General features: G+C 41.4%; 1 protein-coding gene across 6 annotated transcripts in view; it reads left to right on the top strand.

The window, feature by feature from the left end:
• Nek10 (NIMA related kinase 10) overlaps positions 1 to 20,833 on the top strand; it is a 270,542-nt gene that overhangs the window by 149,873 nt on the left and 99,836 nt on the right. For all 6 annotated transcript variants that reach the window (XM_029563521.1, XM_008833138.3, XM_029563522.1 and 3 more), the window contains exons 24-25: positions 17,153 to 17,282; positions 17,885 to 17,955. In XM_029563521.1, coding sequence (XP_029419381.1) covers positions 17,153 to 17,282; positions 17,885 to 17,955 — 201 coding nt within the window. The remainder of the gene's footprint in view (positions 1 to 17,152; positions 17,283 to 17,884; positions 17,956 to 20,833) is intronic.

The raw sequence follows: 20,833 nt of genomic DNA on the forward strand, positions 1-20,833 counted from the left end.
GTTACCCAGTAGATTTCAACGGTAATGTTTATCACCTCTACTACTTAACATGATGTAAATTTTTATGCTTCCTCCTCAAACATAACTCATTTTTTAATTTGTTGATTTTTTTGTGTGTATATCACACAGAACATCCAAAACAATCTCATTCATCTATATACCCACTTCCCAGATGGCACCCTCCCATAGTCTCCCCCCTCCAGAACCTTTTACTCTGTCTTCCCTGCTACTGTCTGTTGTGTGTATATATATTTTAAAGAACTTCTACATAGGTTTCATATTACATTTTCAAAAGAATTTTACATCTGCATATGAGAAAAACATGACGCTTATTATCCTGGGTCTGTGGTACCTCGCTCAGGAGGATGGTTTCCAGTTCCATCCATTTACCTACAAATTTCATAATTTCATTTTTCTTAATAGCTGAATAATATTCCATCATATAAATGTACCATAATTTCATTATCTAGTCATTAGTTGATAGACATCTAGGGTGTCTCCATTTCCCAGCTTTTGTGTGTTTTATTATAAAACATTATAAAGACATTATAATAACGTCTTTCAGTTCCTTAGATTTATTCCAAGGTTTTTATTTCTTTGAGGCTCTTGTGAATGGGATTATCTCCCTGATTTCTTTCTTGCTGTGTTTATCATTTGTATATAGGAAGACTGTTGACTTTTGTGTATTAATTTTGTATTCTGCTGCTTTGCTGAATGTATTGATTAGCTCTCAGAGTTTTCTGATGGAGTCTTTAGGGTCCTTTATGTATAGAATCATATCATTTGCAAATGAGGATATGTTGGCTTCTGCCTTTTCTATTTGTGTCCTCTTTATCGCCTTCACTTGCTCTAGCTAAGACTTAAAGCACTGGATTGAATAGAAATGGAGAGCAGACACCTTTGTCTTGTTCCAGATTTTAGTGCAAATGCTTTGAGTTTTTCTCCTTGTTGACGGTGGGCTTGTTGCAGATTGCCTTTGTTATGCTGAGATATGTCCCTAGATTTTCCATAATTTTTATCATTAGCTTTTGTCAAAGGCCTTTGTACATGTAATGAGATGATTATATGGTTTCTGCCCTTGGATCTGTTTATGTGGTTGATTACATTCATTGATTTATGTATGTTGAACCATTTTTGCATCTCTTGGATAAAGCCAACTTGATCATGGTGGATAATCTTTTTGATGTGCTCTTGCATTTGGTTTGCAAATATTTTATTGAAAATTTTTGTGTCTATACTCATCAGAGAGATTGGCCTATAAATTTCTTTTTTGTTGTATCTTTGTCTAGTTTTGGTATCTGGATAATACTGGTTTCATAAGAAGAATTTGGAAGGTTCCTCCTTTTCTGTTTTACAGGACAGTTTGCGGAGCATTGCTGTCCGTTCTTCTTTGGAGGTCCAGTAGAATGCTGAGCTGTACTCATGTAGTCCAATGATTTTTTTTTAATTGGGAGATTTTTAATTAGTGCTTCTATCTCATTAGGTGTTATGGGTCTATTTAAATTGTTTACTTCATCTTGACTTAATTTTGATAGGTCATACATATCTAGCTACTTATCCATTTGTTTTAGATTTTCCAGATTAGAGGAATATATATTTTTAAAGTACACCCTTATGATTCTCTGAATTACTCAGTATCTGTTGTTTCAGTTTTCATCTCTGATTTTTATTAATTTGAATTTGTTTTCTTTCTTTTGGTTAATTTGGCTAAAGGTCTATCAATCTTCTTAATTTTTCCAAAGAGCCAACTATTTATTTAATTGATTCTTTGTTTTTCTGTTTCCACTTCATTAATTCAGCCCTGGCTTTGTTTATCTCTTTCTGCCTACTCTTTTTGGTGGTTGTTTGTTCTTGCTTCCCAAGACCTTAGGTGCATCATTAAGTCATTGATTTAAGAGCTCTCCACCTTTCTTCTTATGTTGACATAAGAGTATGCTTTCATCTTAGGACTACCTTCTTTGTGTCCAATACGTTTTGGTATGTTGTGTTTTTGTTTTTACTCAATTCTTGGAAGTTTTTACTTTCCTTTTTGGTTTCTCCCTTAACTGAATTTTCATTCAGTAGTATGTCGTTTAGTTTCTATGAGTTTGTGTACTTTTCGCATTTCCATTCTTTTTTTAAAAAAAATTTATTATTTTTATTTTATGTATATGCGTGTATTGCCTGCATGTAGGTAAGCGCACCCGTGTCATGCAGCGCCCATGGAGAACAGAACAGACTGTCGGATCCCCTGGAACTGGAGTTAAGTTACGGACAGTTGTTAGCTGCCATGTGGGTACTGGAAACCCGGGTCTTCTGCAAGAACAGTCAGTGTTCTTAGTTGCTGTGCCATCTCTCCAGCCCCCCATTTCCATTCTGGTTGATATCCAACTTTATTCCTCTGTGGTCAGATAGAATACAGGATATTTCATTTTTCCTAAATTTGTTGAGACTTGTTTTGTGTCCTAGTCTGCGGTCAATCTTAGAGAAAGTCTCTTGGGTTGCTGAGAAGGAAGTATATTTTTTGGTATTTGGGTGAAACATTCTGTAAATGTCTGTTTAGGTCTATTTGATCTATGCTCTCCCTTAACGCCAAGATTTCTCTATTTAGTTTTTGTCCGAATAACCCATCATTGAGAGTGAGGTATTGAAGATAGCAACTATCACCGTGTTGGAGCTATTATGTGATTTTAGATCTAATAATGTTTATTTTCTGAAATTCGATACTTCTGGGCTTGGTGCATGTATGTTTAGAATTGTGATATATTCTTGGATGATTTTTTTCCTCTTGGTAGAGTTTTTCATTAATAACTATGGAGTGACTCTTCATATTTCTTATGACTAGTTCTGACTTGAAGTCTGTTTTGTCAGACGGTGGAATAGCTGCCCCTTACTGGTTTCTTAGTTCCATTTGCTTGGATTACTGTCTTCCTTCCTTTTACCCTAAGGTTGTGTTTATCTTTAATAGTGAGATGTGTTCTTGGAAGCAGTGAAAGAGGACCTGTTTTCTAATGGCATATTAGTCTGGGTCTTTTTATTAGGGAATTGACATCATTTAATATTTAGAGTTCTTATTGACCAGTGTTTATTTCTATTATGGTGTTACAGTAGTGTGGTTGTCTTAGACCTCTTTAAATGAACTGTTCTGAATTGTTAATTTATTCCTTGTACCCTCTTGAGAATATTTAATCTTCTCTTTTGATCATAATATTCTAGTATAGACACTGCAGAGCTAGATTAATAGACATAGATTTCCTAAATCTATTTTTAATCATGGAAAGTTTTTCTTTCTTCCTCAATTACAACTGATAATTTTGCTAGATATAGTAGTCTGGGCTGGCATCTGTGTTCTTTCATGACTTGTAGGACACAAGCCTTTCTGGCTTTCATAGTCTCCATTGAAAAAATCAGCTGTTATTCTAATGACCCTGCCTTTTTATGTGATTTGATCTTTCTTACAGCTTTCAATAATTTTTCTTTGTTCTGTGCATTTAATGTTTTGATTATTATGTGCTATGGGAAGTTTCTTCTCTGGTCCTTTCTGTTTGGTCTTCTGTATGCCTCTTGCATTTTGATGAGTATGTCTTTCTTTAGATTTGGGGAATTTTCCCCTATGATTTTGTTGAAAATATTTTCTGTGTCTTTGATCTGGATTTCTCCCCCTTCTTTATCTGTGATTCTTAGGTTTGGTCTTTTCATAGTGTCCCAGAGTTCCTTCATGTTCTCTTCCAGGTTTATTTTACATTTAACATTTTGTTTGATGGAGTGATCCATTTCCTCTCCTTGTCTTTGAGACCTGGTATTCTCTCTCCCACTTGACCTAATCTATTAGTGAGGCTTTTCTTTGAGCTTTTTGTTTGACTTCCTGAGGTTTTCACTTCATGTTTTATTTCAGTTTGTCCTTTTTCAGAGATGCTGTATCTTTGTTAAATTCCAATTTCATATCTTAAATCATTTTGTTTCATTGATTTCTTTCTTTCCGTTTTTGCCCTCTTCAGTCTTCTGTCCATGTCCTCTTTGAGTTCCTTGAACATATTTACAATTGCTATTGTTAAAATAACGGTCTTATCAACATCTTAATAGCATCAGTAAGTTGCTTTTCTCGGGAAACATTACAGTGATGCTGGAGATGGCTTGTCTTGGTTAGTCCTGTTGTTTTTGTTTTGGGGATGGGACCTAGGCATCTGGAGTCATGTCTCCAGTAGTATTTCTTCATATGGATATCTGATCTTGCTTTAATAAAGTAGGTGTTTAGATTTTTGTTTGCTCTTACCTCCACTTGTGAGTTGTGGATCAGCTGAGTAGTGTTTGGTGGCCAGTCTTAGGGTCACTCTGGGTTGATGGGGTGTCACAAGTGGTCTCAGTTCAGCTAGGGATAGCTGCAGATTCTGAGCCTGCCTTTCCTGTTCTGACTACACACAATCTAGAGCAGTACAGTGGGGGAGGTGACTGCTAGGTGACCAGGTGATTCAACTTGGTCTGGGGTCATTATCTATTCTTCCAGGTTGGACTCCATACAGTCCCAGAGTGGCCTGGTGGGCAGGGTGGCTGCTAGGTTGCTGGGTGGGTAGACAGTAGCTAGAGGTCACTATCTGGGGTTCTAGATCTCACTCCACAAGGTCCCAGAGTGGAGTTGTGGATGTAATGGCTCTTTTTGTGTACTTTTATATAGATATGATTTGTCATAATGAAGACAACACACAACATCATGAGTAGGATTTTCATATAAAAGTACCCAATGAACTCTGAATTAACTGTAATTTGATAAATATATCCCAAGTGTGTTTGTTTGTTGTTTGCTTGCTTTTTTGTAAGACATAGTTAAAAATGTGTTTTCTATTTTTTACTGGGTAAAAGTGCCAACCCTAGGTATAAATAGGGGTAGGACAGTTATATAGTCTATGTTTAAACTGTGACCATTTCTTCTGAGAACCTAATGTATTGCTGCATATCTCTTGAATTTATAATCTCTGATGTGATGGTTAGTATTGATTATTAACTTGAAAAGATTTAGAATCACTTGTGAGATGGGCCTCAGTGACAGTCTTAATTACATTACTGTAAGTGGCACTGTAACCTGAGATCTTGTGAGCCAAAATAAACCCTTTTTCCCTTAAGCTGCTTTTGCAAGATTATTTTATCATAGCAACAGAAAAGAATCTATGAAATCATTTATTTATTTATTTGTTTATTTTACTAATGTTTACATTCAGAAAAGCCCTAAATCTGTTTAGATACCACATCTTAATTATCTGCTTTATGGCAGCTGACACCTGTGAGCTAAGACCACTGATACCAGACTCCAGATGGTGGGGTCCTGAGGATAAGGCTGTAGAGACTGTTGACAGCAAGGGCAATGGTAGCCGTCGCCACACCTAGTCATACCTCACGGAGATGTGATTATTATATTAAGCGATTCTAGCTTCTTTCTCCACATCCATTTCTCCTGTTTCTATATTAAGGACATCAATACTCATCTAGCTGTCTGAGGAGAGGGCCTTCCTGTTCCACATCTGGCCAGTGCTGAAGTCCTGTGGTTTCCATTTGTCCAAGCAGGAGTGAAGTTCTCTCTGTTCTGCTGTATGCCTTCACTCCTCCACAGGATGGATTAAGATGGCTTTTGTATTCTGTTATGGTGGGACTTGTAATAAGTAAGATCTCAAAAGAAAAGATGAAGACGTGTTTGCAGTATCGCCCAGTTTTTTTGCTAAGCTTTGCCTTTTGCTAGGCATCAAAGTATTGTTTTCTTTTTAAAGAAAATGCATCCTGATCGTCATTCCCTTTGAGTACCCCAACTTTCTTCTTCTTCATTAAGTCTCATTGGCTCTTATCCTGTCATGGTGATTATTTTTGAACCGTTTCTCAGCAACTGTTTATCTCCAGCAAACACAAGCAGCCAAGGAATGCACACACACGCTGCTAATATAAAGTATGAACACGTTCTCAGACCGCACATTTCTTCTACCCCGTGTTGTTAAAGCTCCCAACAGAATCACCTTGACTTCTGCGTAGATTTCTTTACAGTGCAAATTGAAAGTACATGTTAATATCTTGAATTTATTATGCTACCTTGGATCAGAGTTTTATCCTCCCCAAGTCAGAGGACATTGGTCTCTTGGGTCACACAAATAGGAGATTCTTGAATTCACAGGTGGTCTGCATTCTTTTCAAATGTATTTTTTTGTTTCATTTGTAGTTCACAGTGATATTAAATCTCTTTCTTTTTTAAAAAATTATTTTTATTTTATGTGTATGAGTATATTGTCTGCATGTATGTAAGTGCACCAGTGTCATGCAATGCCTGCAGAAGTCAGAAGAGAGTGTCGAATTCCCCTGGAACTGGAGTTAAGGATGGTTGTTAGTCACCATGTGGGTGCTGGGAATTGAATTTGGGTCCTCTGCAAGAGCAGCCACTCTTAACTGCTGAGTCATTTCTCCAGCCTCTCTTTCTTTTTTTAAGGATTATTTCAGTTTTAATCATGTTTGTGTGTATTTGTGTGAGGTTAAGTGCATGTGAGTACAAGCTGATGCAGCTCCCTCTTTTTCTTGAAGGAAGTTCATGGAAATGGAATCATGAGTCAGCACCTCAGAACTGAATGTACTTTTTGATAGACTCAGAATTAATGCATTCTGTGGGATGTGAAAATCCCTTTTCAATCTTTTCCTGAGTGACACAAATATCAGGTGAATCACTTCAATGAAGAAACAACCTCTAAACACTTAGCTCTTATTGTGTCCCAAGCCCCTTAGGATCCTTGCATTAGTATTTATGATATCTTTTAAGGAAGCTTTTATTATGTCTCCCAATACCACTTCCCAAGATGCTAGCTACATCATTACATCAGCACATCATTACAATGTCAATGGAATACTTTCTCAATGAGTTTTTCAATTTCTCTCAAAGTTCTCATTTCTTCTCTAACTTTTCATGCTCTTCAACTGTATGAATTTGTCCCGGCCCTGTTCTCCTGCTTACTCATCATGAATAGAGTCTGCTTCTTTTGAATTTCTAGCCATCAACATACTTTCATCCTTATTCAATGAACTGATGCTGGATGATTAGGTGTAACTCTGAATCACAAGTGAGTGGTGGGGGGCACACCAGGAATGGGGGATAGATTCAAAACAGAAGACGCAGAAGAGACCTTGGGTCTCAACACCAGAAAAGTCCAGTGGGCTGCAGGGTAAGCAGCCCTGATTGGGACCAAGCTTTGGGACACGCAAATACTGAAAAATCAACTGTATGCTTGGAGTGATAACAGGAGAAATGACAGCAGAGGTGAAGAGCGGAGATGACCCCAGGGATGCTGGGAAAGTCAGTTGCACGTCCACTAGGAACAGTGCAGATGCCCGGTGGGGGCTGTCTCCCAGCTGCAGAAGCTGGTCTGCACAGCCCTGAGTGCATCTCAGGAACAACCCTTGAAGTCCATGAAACCAAGAGCACCGTTGATATTGGGGTTCCTCAGCTCTAGACTGGCAGAGTTCAGCTGTTACCCCTAGACTGGCAGAGTTCAGCTGTTACCCCGCCTCAGAGTCCCTGGTTCATAATGGAGCCTGGGAGTGAGTCAGGGTTCCTCTCCTGTGGGAACTGAGTTGCATAAGCTGTAGAGCAGTTATGAGAATTCTAAGCAAGGGAGTTTTTAAAAAATTTTTTTTTTTTCTGCATGTGACTATATTGCCTGCAGGTATTTAAGTGTGCCCATGTGACACAATGCCTGTGGAGGTCAGAAGAGTGTCAAATTCCCCTGGAACAGATGATTGTTAACTGCCATGTGGATGCTGGGAGTTGAACCCAGGTCCTCTGCAAAACCAGTTGGTGCTCTTAACCACTGAGCTGTCTCGCCAACCCCCCATCACCTGTTCAGTCACTCCCGCATCCCTGCCTTCCTGTCACCTGTTCTGGTCCCCCTTCCCCACCTTCCACAATACCTCTTCCCCCTCCTGTGGTAACTGTCTTAGTTTCATTTCCTGTTGCTGTGATAAAATACCCTGACAAAAGCAGGTTATAGGCCATCATTATGGGGATGTTAACGTGATGGGCACTTACAGCAGCAGGTCACACTGCTTCCATTGTCAAGAGCAGTGAGCAGTGAGTTAATGCACGTGTGCTAGTGCTCAGTTCCCATTCTCTCACACACTTCAGAATCTCCTTCTTGGGAATGGTACCACCCACAGAAGGAGGCCTTTCCACTCTCTCACCATCATTGTCAGAGACCATTCTCCTAGGTGACTTGGTGATTCTGGATAGTGTCAAGGTGACAATTTAAAAGTAGCCATCACAGTGCCTTCTCTGGTTACCCACACCCATGCCCACATATAAACATATACATTTAAGGCTAGGATCTACATAGGAGAGAACATGCAGTATTTATCTTTCTGAGTCTAGGCTGCCTTGTTCAATATAGTATTTTCCAGATCCATTAGTTTTCCTTTTAAAGGAAGCCTGGGGCATGATGCAGTTATCCAGGGAAAGAACGAGGAATGAGGAAAAGCAACACTGAGCTGTGGATGAAGGAAAGAAGACGCCACAGTGTCTTTCGTGGGTCTGAGAGAGAAGAAAGGGCCGTCCTCTCACATCAGAGCCTCCCCTACTCAAACTCCAGAGTGCCTTTTCTCTAGTCCAAGTTCATTTCCTAGAGTATAGATCACGTATCATTTACTTTTCTTATGAATTTACTTTTAAATTATCTTACTGTCTTTTCTTTCTTATTTTCCCTGCCCTCTGTGGTACTTACAAGAGGACTTGTGGCCAAGGAAGGAACTTACATTATGTAGTTATTAGGTGAGATTCAGAGGAGTATCTGTCCCCTGCAGGGGTAAAGGGTCAGTTTTGTATTTGAGGAAGGTTCCCTCAGTGTCTGGAGAAGTAGCCTGGAGCAAAAGAACTTCTGCTTTTGGAAAGGGCGGGGATAGAAGCCCCGACCCTGCTTGGGTCCGTTGGTCTCTTTTCCACCGTATAGAACTGACCACCTGTCCTCCTCCACTTCACTTCCACTTCTACTCTCTTCACCCCACTAACTTCGGGGGAAGTATAGTCATTCCTAGAAGGTGCTGTTTCTGTTGCTGCCCTCTCAAACTGGGGCTACGTACATCTCTCGGTGCTACCCACCCCGAGCCCAGAGGAGTTTTTGTTTCCCCTTCCTTTACATCTCCAATTTTGCCTCTGTTGGGTTCTTGGAGATTAAAATACCCAGTAGGATCACTATCTTAAAAGCAAACTCAAGTCATTTTCTCATCTTTCCTGTTTTCCCCGACCCCCACCATCTCCTGGTCCAACTCTGCACTTTTCATAGCTGTAGTGGTTTGAATGGGAAATGTTCCACATAATCTCCAAGTATTTGAATAGCTGGCCCCAGTTGGTAGTGCTGTTTAGGAAGCTTTAGGAAGTGCTGCCTTGCTGGAGGAAGCATGTCACTAGGTGTGGGCTTTGACAGTTCCTAGGCTTGCCCTTTTTCCGGGTTTGTTCTCTGCTTCCCATGCCTTCTTGAAGATGTGACTGCTTAGCTTTCTGCTCTGGCTGCCTCAGCCGCCGAGCCTCCCTGCCATTATGGTTTCTCCCTCTGGAACCATAAGCCAAATAAACTCCTTTTCTGTAACTTGCCTTGCTCATGGTGTTTTATTGCAGAAACAAAAAAGCAACTAACCAGTATCCAAGTTCTCAAATAAGTTATCTAAACACTGAAGTGAAAACCAAAATCCAAGCTGAAATAAGGAAGGACTTTGTTTAGAGAGATTAATATAAGAAAACGAGGAGGCTAGTTACAGTAAAGACAAGGATCCCACCACCCCACCCTACAATCCGTAAGCACCAAAGCCAGGCAGAAAGAGGCTTCCCTTTCTTTCACAGGGAGGAATTGACAAGACTGGAAAAACTTTGGGGCAGGGGGAGTGGGATACAGGAGATCCGTAGTATGATGGGACCAAGGCCAGTCTGTTCTCAGGAAGGCCCCGAGAGGGTTGTGTGACAGCTTAGACTAAAGGTGGGCCACGTTCAGGAAACTGAGTGAAAGAGAAAACTTAACCAAAGTTTGGAGCACCATCCACTCTGGTGTCTCAGGGTATGTGTTAGTCAACTTTCCACTACAATAAGCAAACACCTATGGACATTGGCTCATTAAGAGAAAAGGTTTGTTGTGGCTCACAGTATTGAAGGTTTTGGTTCAGGATCAGTTGGGCCCATTGTTGTGGGCCTCTGGCAAGGCAGTTTATCAAGCCAGAGTACATGGATGAGAAGGCATGTGCCTCATGGCTGGGACAGTAAAAGGAAAATGGAGGAGACCTGGGCCCCACAGTTCCCCTTCAAGTCACACCTCCAGTGACCTAAAACCTCTTACTGGCCTCATTTTGACTCCATGACCTAGTAGCATCAGGCTGGGGAATAAGCCTTCAACACATGGGCCTTCGAGGGACCCTTGATATCCAAACTGTAGCCAGAAGGGACAAAACGGGTCAGCTAATTGTTTATAGGGGAAAGTGTGGGCACCTGAAGCGTTTTGGCCTTGTTACAGGTAAATCAGATGTGCATGTTATTCTTTCCTGTGCCATCTGGAAAGCATCTCTTTGTAGTAAACTGTTTTCCAAAGCATAGAAGGCTGCTTTGGAATTATCATTTTTTTGTCAGGACCACAGGGCTCAGGTAAAGTTCCACATTGTGTATGTAGTCTATCACATAACAATGAAAGGAGCTCTGTGTGCATCCTGAGGACATTCTGCTTCCTAGAAGTCACTGCCTCTGTGGTTCCTCCCCGAAGGGCTTTCTTCTCCCTGCTCACAATATGGTCTCCAACCTCTGATTGCTCCTTCCCATCTCTCCTCTGTCTGACTCTTAGATATCAGCAATGCTCAGGAATCCATGCTGTGCTCCCTCATAGCTCTCTCTGGCTTCTCTCTCAGCCGTTTCAGCCACCCCAGGACTAGACAGCCTTCTCTGTGCGCTGATGGCTCCCATTGTGTTCTGCCAGCCTAGATCTCTTACAAACTCTAGGTCTGGACTTTCAGTTACTTCTGTGATGGCTCCAGGTTGCATATACAGAAACCTCAGGATCAATCCATGGACGGGCAGACGGCAGTGTGACCTCCCTCACCTGAGCATCATTGCTGTCCATCAGTGACTTTCCAGCCACCCTCCAGCTCACACTACATCTTTTATTAACTGGAGTCCACTGTTTGCCCAAGCATCCTTCATCTGTTCCAGGATTTCAAGCAGTCTGCATTGCCTTTCATGTCTCCTCAAGCTCCCATTGATTGTTTTCCAGATCAGTTTTGGAGGTATTGGTTAGGTATTTAACGGGATTTTTCTGATGCTCTTCCTCTAAGGAGACTGGAATAATACGTCTTTTGGAGGAGCGTTACAGATATAAATTGCCACTCTCTTCATAGCCTTCTAGGTCACATCTCATCAGTATGATTCATCCCTTTGTGTTAATCTTCATTCCCTGGCTTGAGGTCGTGACCTTCAGCACCTCTCCACTGTGCAGCTGCTGTTCTCCCTCCTCTTTTTCCATAACTTACTCTTTGAAAGTTACTATGTGTGTCCAAACCTAAGCAGTGGGGCCCATATTCCATTTCTCAAGGATAGAATATCCACGTGAATTATTTGAAGTTCTGCATGAGAAATTGATCCAATGTCCCCCCACTTCGTCATTTATTAAATTATTTATTTATATCAATATGGACTCATGAATATTTTATAGTTTAGACTATGTCCTAATATTACTTGCATAGACAAAATTTATCTCTTCAAAATGTCTGTATTGAAACTCTACCTGCCAATATGGTGGCCTTTGGAAGCGGGCCTGCTGTGAGGGTGAGCCTCATAGTCAGTTACTGCCTTTATCCAAGGAGACACCAGAGCATTTGCTTTCTCGCCCTATGCACCATAAGAGGACATAGTGAGGAAGAGCTGTCTGTCACCGGGGGCCTCCAAGGGTTAGTACCTTGCTCTTGAACTTCCAAACTTCCAGAGCTGTGATGGGAAGATAGCTGTGCTTTATGCCACTGTAGTCTATGGCATTTCTTACGGCAGCCAACCTGATTAACACAGTACTTTTTATTTATTGCATCATACACTGTTCCACATTTAGCAAGTAAGGCTCTTCAAGGTGTCCTCTGTGACATACTCCTACCACTGTGGGGGTGCTTTTGTTTATTTCTTTTCTTTTGAAAAGTCTTGCAGGTTTCCTGCCTTAGTCTTAGAACTAGCTATTCTCACAGGGAGCCAGATTCTTTCTATTGAGGAAAGGAACCAGAAGCCAAGGTTTGATTTCTGCTGGATCTTCTGTTTCTAGGCCTCCACTTGCTTTGCATGTATACACGTACTGATAAGACATTTCTGTGTACATGGTCACCTGTACCCTCGCGATGTTAAGCATGAGTTCCTGTTGTAGCCTTAATGCTAATCCATTGCTGTGGCAGAGTATCCCTACTCCTGTCACCTCCCACCTTCACTGTATAGCCAGGCTTCTACCATACATTACTGAATTGCTCATTCAGTGCTCCTGTACAGCAGTGACCACATGGTTGCCCTGTACTCCTATGGGAAACAACCTGAATAGCTTGAATGTCATCCTTATGTGTTTATGCCTAACTTTCATCTCCCTGCTTCCAAAAGCACGGAGTGCTTCAGAAGAGTGTCTGTCCTCTTGTGCTAGGGTCATAGCAGCCTCAGTGCTGCTCTGTCTGTGGTGAGTGACCAAGGAAGCTTTAACTGATGAGTGCCACTGCTGTGGAAAGAAGAGTCAACTTCCTTTTGTTCATTTAATTCCATGTAGAAGGAAGTTTACTCCTCTGAATGATGCGAATCACCATAGTAGTAAATTAAGAATTATCAAAACGTTCAGATTTTAGTATGCTTTGAAATTTGCTAAGGTCCAACATTTTTCTTATTTTCCTCATTTGGTGAGTAAATAAGAATTGCTGGCAATTAGCAGCTTAATTGTTTGTGTATCAGTAAGGGAGCACTAATGGAGTTTTAAAATCTGAACAGTTGGTCTTTGCTTCCTAATTAGATTAAGCGCCCTTCCTGCATTTTTCTCTCACCTTGTTTTTACTCTCAATTTACATAAGCACTCTTTTTACTGTACAGGTAAGGTTCGGGTAAATGGAAGTCTAGCCTCCTCTCAGGGGCAGCTGATTATGAGTTATGTTTACTTGTTTATTAAAATATTTCAGATGGATGTACATAGTGTCTTGTCACCTGGCCAACTCCACCTTACCTTTGGGTTTATTTAAACATTTTTATTGATGTGTGGAATATGAGGACCACAATTTTTGCACACTTACATGAAGATATTTTCATCTTTCCAGAGAGCTCCTATTTATATACTCTATTGTTTCCTTTATCTTGTCAAAGAGAGCTCATCTTAAATTCTGAGTGTGTATGTGATTTAACTTTTTTTAAAAAAGCATTGCTTGCCAGGCGTGGTGGTGCACGCCTTTAATCCCAGCAGAAGCAGGCAGATCCTTGTGAGTTCAAGGCCAGCCTGGTCTACATAGTGAGTTCAGGTCAGCTGGGACTACAGGGAGACCCTGTCTCAAAAAGACAGAAAAAAAAAAAAAAAAAAAGCATTGCCATCTTCAGTTCTCTATTTTCCTAGTATGGTTGGACTTATCTCATGTGAGAAAATAGGAAATTATTACATGACAGTGAGTTGTTTTATAGTTATTTTCTAAACAATACCCACACACGTATGTGTCATCGGACTATTTGCAAATAGTGATTATGTCTTTAGCTGAATTTCCCAAAGGCCAGTCTCTCTTTGAAGATGAAAACATTGAGCAGGCTTAGTCACAGAACTGCATTTGTTTGCTAGGGCTGTCATAACAAAGTACAACTGACTGACTGGCTTGAAAATCAGAATTTAATATCTCCCAGTTTTTCTGTCTTGTCTGTAGACATGGTTTCCTCTGAGGTCTCTGTCCTTGGCTTGCTTCCCATTTATGTGGCTATCCCCGTGTCACATTCCTGGTAGCTCTTCTTACTGTTTTGTTTGGTTTTGAGACAAGGTCTCTCAGGTTAATCTAGGCTAGCCTCGAACTCACTATGTAGCCAAGGCTGATCTTGCACTCATAGTCTTCCTGCCTCAGCCTCCTGAGTTCTGGGAATACAGGTGTGAGCACCTCACTTAGCTTTTCTTCCTCTTTTATAAGCCATCTCAGTCAGCTTCATCTTAACTTATTCATTTGTTTAAAGATGGATAAAAGCTAATGAAATTTAACTTTGATAGACAACTTCCAAACTTAGTGGCTTACAATAACTTTCTGGATATACTCTGTGCTGTCAAATGGGAATGGTTCCAGCTAAGGCTGTGGGTCACAGTATTGTCCAGACTCATTCAGATGCTGTTGCTAAAGGTTCCCTCATGACTGGTGCGGGGAGGGTCAGTGGAGGTGGCTGGCCTCATGCTGCTTATAATCCAACAGATGGGCCTATGATGATCACATGACTGTGTTCACTAGCATTTCAAGAGCTGGAAGAGAGAGCAAATACTTTTCAACTCTTTTCTTACATCACTTTTGCTGATGTGTCATTGGACAAAGTCAGTCATGTGGCCAAGCGCAGACACCAGGACCAGAGACTCTCAGTGAATACCAAAGAGGAGATGCCTGTGGACTGGGCACTTTGTGATCTCTAGTGACAAGAGGAGATGCAAACATGAGAAAAAATCAACTGAGCATTGCTGTCACTCTTGTGCTTAGAGTTCCTAGTTGAGTTACTTCCTATAGGTATGTTTATTAGTACATCATATTCTCAAGGGAACTACAGTCATCTTCATGAAAAATTAAAATAAAATGGCAAAGCCATAAACCCTCTCAGATTAACTCCACTTAAAGGTTGTTTAAGTTGTGTGGCACTTTCAGAGGAGGTGCACAGGGTAGATGCTGTCATTCCCATAACAGAGTTGAATGTGGACTCCCCCTTGTTTTACAGCCCTAGAAGTAGATATGAAGGAAAGAGGCCCTCAGTATGTTTTTCCAGTCTAAACCTGCATCACTCATTATCACAGACTCTCCAAGACATTCATCAATAAGCATTTATTGTTAGACATGTAGACCTGTGGGTGTGGAGACGTGAGGCTGTGGTTTATGGGCTTTGGGGAGTTCTGTTCTGTATATATTGTGGTAGGCAGTTTGTGCAGGAAGAAGAAACCTGGGTCACCTCCTGGTAGTTAATAGAAGCTCCTGGAAGAACAGACAGAAGTAAGTACTGTGGCTCTTTATCTGAGACAGGTCTGACACTACCACATCTATATCTTAGTATTCAAAGTCAGACAAAGTAGAATCCAGAGGCAGGAGTAGGTGCCAAAGATAATACAGCTGGGCCAGAAGTACAGCGAGAGGGGCCAGTGGGGGTGGGGAAAGCTGAAACCCACAGTTCCTTCTACCGTGGAGGAGGAGGAGGTCCTGCTGCCAAAAGAAAATGTAGTCCAGGACACGCGTGAGGCAGTGCTTACGAGCTTGGTGCCATTTAGTACTTAAACTGAATTGCTTGATTATGCTTCTGGGTTCATTGGGGCCAACACAGTTCAAAGATGCCACTTGTTTATTTGTGTTTTGCAGTACTGAGGATTGAATGTGGGACCCTTTACCTGCCAGGTGTGCACTCAACCACTGATCTATGCTGCCAGTCTCAAAGACACTTGTTAGCATGTTTACTGAAGATAGTGATTAAGAATCTGAACTAGTCTGAAGCCTCTTTCTTTCTGCACGTTGTCAGCTGTGGTTCTCTGTTTTAATCTCTGTGTAGGGAAGGTTCTCTGCTGAGAGTTGAGAGATACATTAATCTATGGGTATAACAATAGGTCATGAATAATCAGGTTAATACTGTATCTCTTTAGCAGCATAATTGTATTAGGCTTTCTCCCATGGCCTGTGGGCTGTCTAGTCTCATTGTCAGGTGTGGGCTCATCCTATGAAGTAGACCTTACACCCAATTAAAGAGTAGTTGGTTACTCCTGTATTTCATACCACTATTGCACCAGTGGGCCTATATTGGCAGGCCAGTTACTGTAGCTCTTAGAGACTTCAGACTGCTTACTCCTGAGTAGGACACCTGTATCAAACTTCTGCCTCCCAGGGCTCAGGCATCATTGCAGAAGAGGGGGCAGAAAGATTATATGAGCCAGAGAAGGTGAAAAGAGTTTTTCAGACAAATGATTAGTTCCTCATAGGAACTCACAGCAGTGGTGACAGCATGTACAAGTCCCACATAAGCTCAAGTCAGACAAAATCCCAGCATAGACGTGGGGAAGTGGGTAGAAACCTGAAGAACTATAGACAATGGGTAACTGCTGGGGACATTCAGTCTCGTTTAAGGGTGAGACTCAGTAATTTGACCAGACTCCAGTGGATGAGCCCACATGTGGAGACACACACCTACTCTATGGTCTTAATAGATCTACTAGAGTAAAGAAATTTGGTGGAGGGTGAGTAAGGGGTTACATATATGGAAAGGGATTGAAATATGATCAAAATATATTGTTTGAAATTCACAAGAATTGATAAAAATTAATTAAAAAAAGAATTTCAAGTATTTTTAAAAAGCTGGGCATGGTGGCACATCTCTTTAATCTCAGCGCTAGGGAAGCAGAGGCAGGCAGATCTCTATGAGACTGGGGCCAGCCTGGGCTACATAGTTAGTTCCAGACCCTATCTCAAAAAAACTTCTTTGTACTTTATTATATATGTGTGAGCATGTTGGAAGTACACACATAATTTATGGAGTCCACTCTCTCCTCCCCTTCCACCATGTGGGTCTGATGAATCAAAATCAAACTCAGATCTCTGGCATGGTGGCAGGTGCCTTTACCTGCTCATCCATCTTACCATCCCTCAAGTACTTGTTTTTTAAAAATGTTTTATTTATTATTTTTATTTTACATTTGAGTGTATGGCCTGCACGAATGTAAGTGCACCTGTGTCATTCAGTTCCTGTGGAGGTCAGAAGAGGGCGTCAGATCCCCTGAAACTGGAGTTATACATGGGGGTGTGAGCTGCCCTGTGGGTGCTGGGAACTGAACCCAGGTCCTCTGCAAGAGCAGCCAGTGCTCATAACTGCTGAGCCCCAAGTACTTGTTTTTTAATATCACCACTACCAACTTGAAAATTGGATTTCTTTCAGTGCCAGTTTACTCTCTCTTCCTCAGTATCTGTTAACATCCCTATTTTGTTTCAGCCCAGAGGTCCTAAAGAGTGAGCCATATGGAGAAAAGGCTGATGTCTGGGCTGCAGGCTGCATCCTTTATCAGATGGCAACTCTGAGCCCTCCTTTCTACAGCACCAACATGCTCTCCTTGGCTACAAAGGTAGGCTGCTTAGGACAAAGGGCTTCCTGTTGCTAACAATCACAGCTTTTTTCTTTAAAATATCTTTGTGACTTTTATAAAACTATCAATTTAAAATATGCAGTTTTATTGCCTACATGATCCAGTTTATCTTTTCTTTCATCTAAATATCACATTATAGCATAATATTCCTGTGTAATTACATTCATTTTCCATATAAAAATATAAAAAGAAATATATCCGATTACATTTTATGGTGCTGGAGATAGAACTCAGGGCCTGGCATCTGCTGGAAAAGTACTCTACAATTGAAGAATGTACCCAGGTCTCAGTTGGGGCTCTTTTTTCTTTTGGTATTTTGGTCTGCCCACAAGGCATCATGTTATATTATGCCACAAGTTATTTTATTAGGAACCTAAAGTTAACTTTAACTCAACTTGGAGAATATAAATTTATATTCCAGAACTGTTTAATTGGTGTTAATTTTTATTTGATTGAGATGTTCTCATTTCTGGTTGAAATTTGTACAAGAAGTATTACTTTTTTATGCTATGGCCATGAATTATGCTCACAGACACCGGTGGCCCCTTGACTCCTGTTGCTGTTTTCTGTCTGTCCTGCAGATAGTGGAGGCAGTATATGAACCAGTGCCAGAAGGCGTCTACTCTGAAAAGGTGACAAACACCATTAGCAGGTAAATAGTTTCACAACTTACAGCATAGAACAGCCATCATGAAATCCCCCACACCTGTATATATTTACCAGTAAGGGGTAAAAACATATGGCGCCCTCCCCAGGGACTCTAACCCTTTTAAGTGTTTGAGCATCATGAGTAACAGTGGCTCTTTGGAAGCACCTGGGATGTCCAAGGGGAAGCAGTATATTCACCTGAAATATTATTCAGCTACTGGGCCTATTTAGAAGGCCTTATATCAGCCTTCAAAGTGCATGTGATATGAAAATAGGTAAAACAAATATATACAAAACTGTTTTATGAAAAAAACAAAATATATGCAAATATGGAAAAAAGAAGACCATATAAAGCTGAAAACGGCAGATTAGGTAATAAAACTGCAGGTACTTTTCTGGGTTAGTAATGTTGTGCTGAATTTAAAAAACAAAAGAGCGGCTCTCCCCATCAATATAGGAGAAGTTTCACAGAAGTCCTAGGCACTCTCAGATGCTCTGACTGTTCCTGCTTGCCTCCTGCTTTTCTAGGCTCCAGCTACACCCATGCACACCGTTAGCCCCTGCTGACCCTTTCTCCTGAAGTTCTCTTCCCTCAGATACATGCAATGATTCTCATCCTGATGTGATGGATAGCTTCACTTGTCAACCTGACACACTTGGGAAGAAGAAACCTCAGTTAGGACATTTCCTCTGAGGTTTGACCTTGTGGATATATCTGTGAGGCATTCTCTTGATTATGGGGCGATGTGGGAGGGCCCAGCCCACAATGGGGAGCACCACCTCTGAGCATGGTGGTGCCACCCCTGGGCAGGTAGTCCTGGATGATATAAGAAAGCAGGCTTAGCACTGGCCAGAGAAGCAAGCCAGTAAGCAAGGTGCATTCCTCTGTGGTCCATACCTCATTTTCTGCCTCCAGGTCCTTGCCCTGCTTAAATTCCAGTCTTGGCTTCCCTCAGGGATGAACTATGATTGGGATGTAGAGTCAATTAGACCCTTTCTCCCCAAGTTGGTTTGGGTCAGTTTATCATAGCAATAGAAATTGATGCCACAGAGTGGGGTATTGCTATGATGGACCTGACCTTGTTATTTGGGGGAAGATTATGGAAGTGTTTGGAGCTTTGGGCTGAAGAAGTTGTTGAGTGCTCAGAGCTTAATGAGCTATTCTGTAGGAGCTTGGAGAAATGCAGAGGATGGAAGTCTGGCTTGTGAAGTTTCAGAGGGAGGTTTAAGAGTCCATCAAAGACACTAACAGGGCCATTTGTGAGATATTTTTTATTGAAAATCTACGGTTTCTGGTCAGCTGGGGCTAAATAATCAGTTGAAATTAACAAGAGGCCACAACCACTGAAGTGAAATCTTTACTGGACAATTGATGCTGGTTTGGTGGGACTGAAAGATGAAGCTATGATTACGAGGCCAGCATCATTGAGGTGAAATCTTCTGGAAAGTATTTCCTTTGGATCAGTACACAGAAACTGTGGTTCAGGAGGTACCAATGCTGCATCTCAAGCTGGAAGCAGAGCTTGGTAATGTTTGAACCTTCCATGTGGTACTGGCTTTGATGGTATGAAAACTGCAGAATTCAAGGGGTCATGGAGAGACTGAACCAGGAGATGCTACTGGTGAAGATGTAGCTTCAGTTGCAGTAAAGACCCTAGCATGTTGTAGGTACCAGAATCGTGGGATGACTACTGAGGACAGCAGCAGGTGTGGAGTGGAGCCAGCCTGAGCCTATGAGACAAGCTGAGTGCGCTGTGGATGGTAGAGCTGGAGCAGTATGCCGCCCACGCCTTTTGGAGCCCAGATGATCATGAGCGTGTCCCGGATGTGAGACATCGGACTATACTGCTGAACTTTGGTTTTCCTTAAGTGTGCTGTGGTTATTCCCTCTTGAAACAAGATAATATGTAACTTGTTTTGGATTTTATAGGGACCTATATTTAAGAGAATTTTTAAAGAGACTTTGAATTTTTTTAAGTATTGAGATTTTTAAGGACTGTGGAAGTTTTAAAGTTGTATTATGTGTTATTGTATGATATTAATATTAGCATGAGACCTTAGGGACAAGAAATAGGAAGGTTATGTGATAGTGATGTGTTTGTATGTCCAGTTGACAAGGGATCCAATGAGTTGGATGGCTTCAGTTGTTAACTTGACACATCTGGAAAGAGGGAGCCTCAGTTGGGGAATTTCCTCTATTGATTGGCCTTTGGGCATGTCTGTACGGCATTTTCTTAATTGTTAACTGATGTGGGAGGGCCCAATCCACTGTGGTGCCACTCCTGGGCAGGAGGTCCTGGGTTGTAAAAGAAAGCAGGCACAGCACTGGCCAGAGAAACAAGCCAGTAAGTAACATTCTTCAGTGGTCTGTGCTTCAGCTCCTGCCTCCAAGTCCCTGACTTGCTTAAGTTCCTATCTTGGTTAATGTGAAGGATGATCTGTGATTGTGACGTGTGAGTCCCTAAGTTGGTTTGTCAGTTTATTGCAGTAATGTGGAAAGCAAACTATGATACCTCACTTCCCTTGGGTTTCTATGGAAATGGCCCAACAGAAAACCCATCGTAGCCATCTCATTGCCTTAGTGTTCCTCAAGCCACTTGACCACTTCATAAAACTGCCGTAGTGCCTGCCGTTCTGTGATCGGTAATCGTTACTGTCAGGTTGGATGAATTTAGAATCACCTAAGAAACATCTATCTGGATATATCTGTGAGAGAGTCCAGAAGACTGAACTAATAAAGGAAGACCCACCCTGAATGTGAGCAGTACCACCCTGTTGGCTGCATCCCAGACTGAATAAAAAGAAAAATAGACACACACCTTTAATCCCAGCACTCGGGAGCAGAGGCAGGTGCATCTCTGTGAGATTGAGGACAGCCTGGT

Source organism: Nannospalax galili, unplaced genomic scaffold, assembly GCF_000622305.1.
Source record: "Nannospalax galili isolate Female #2095 unplaced genomic scaffold, S.galili_v1.0 scaffold215, whole genome shotgun sequence".
Lineage (NCBI taxonomy): Eukaryota > Metazoa > Chordata > Mammalia > Rodentia > Spalacidae > Nannospalax > Nannospalax galili.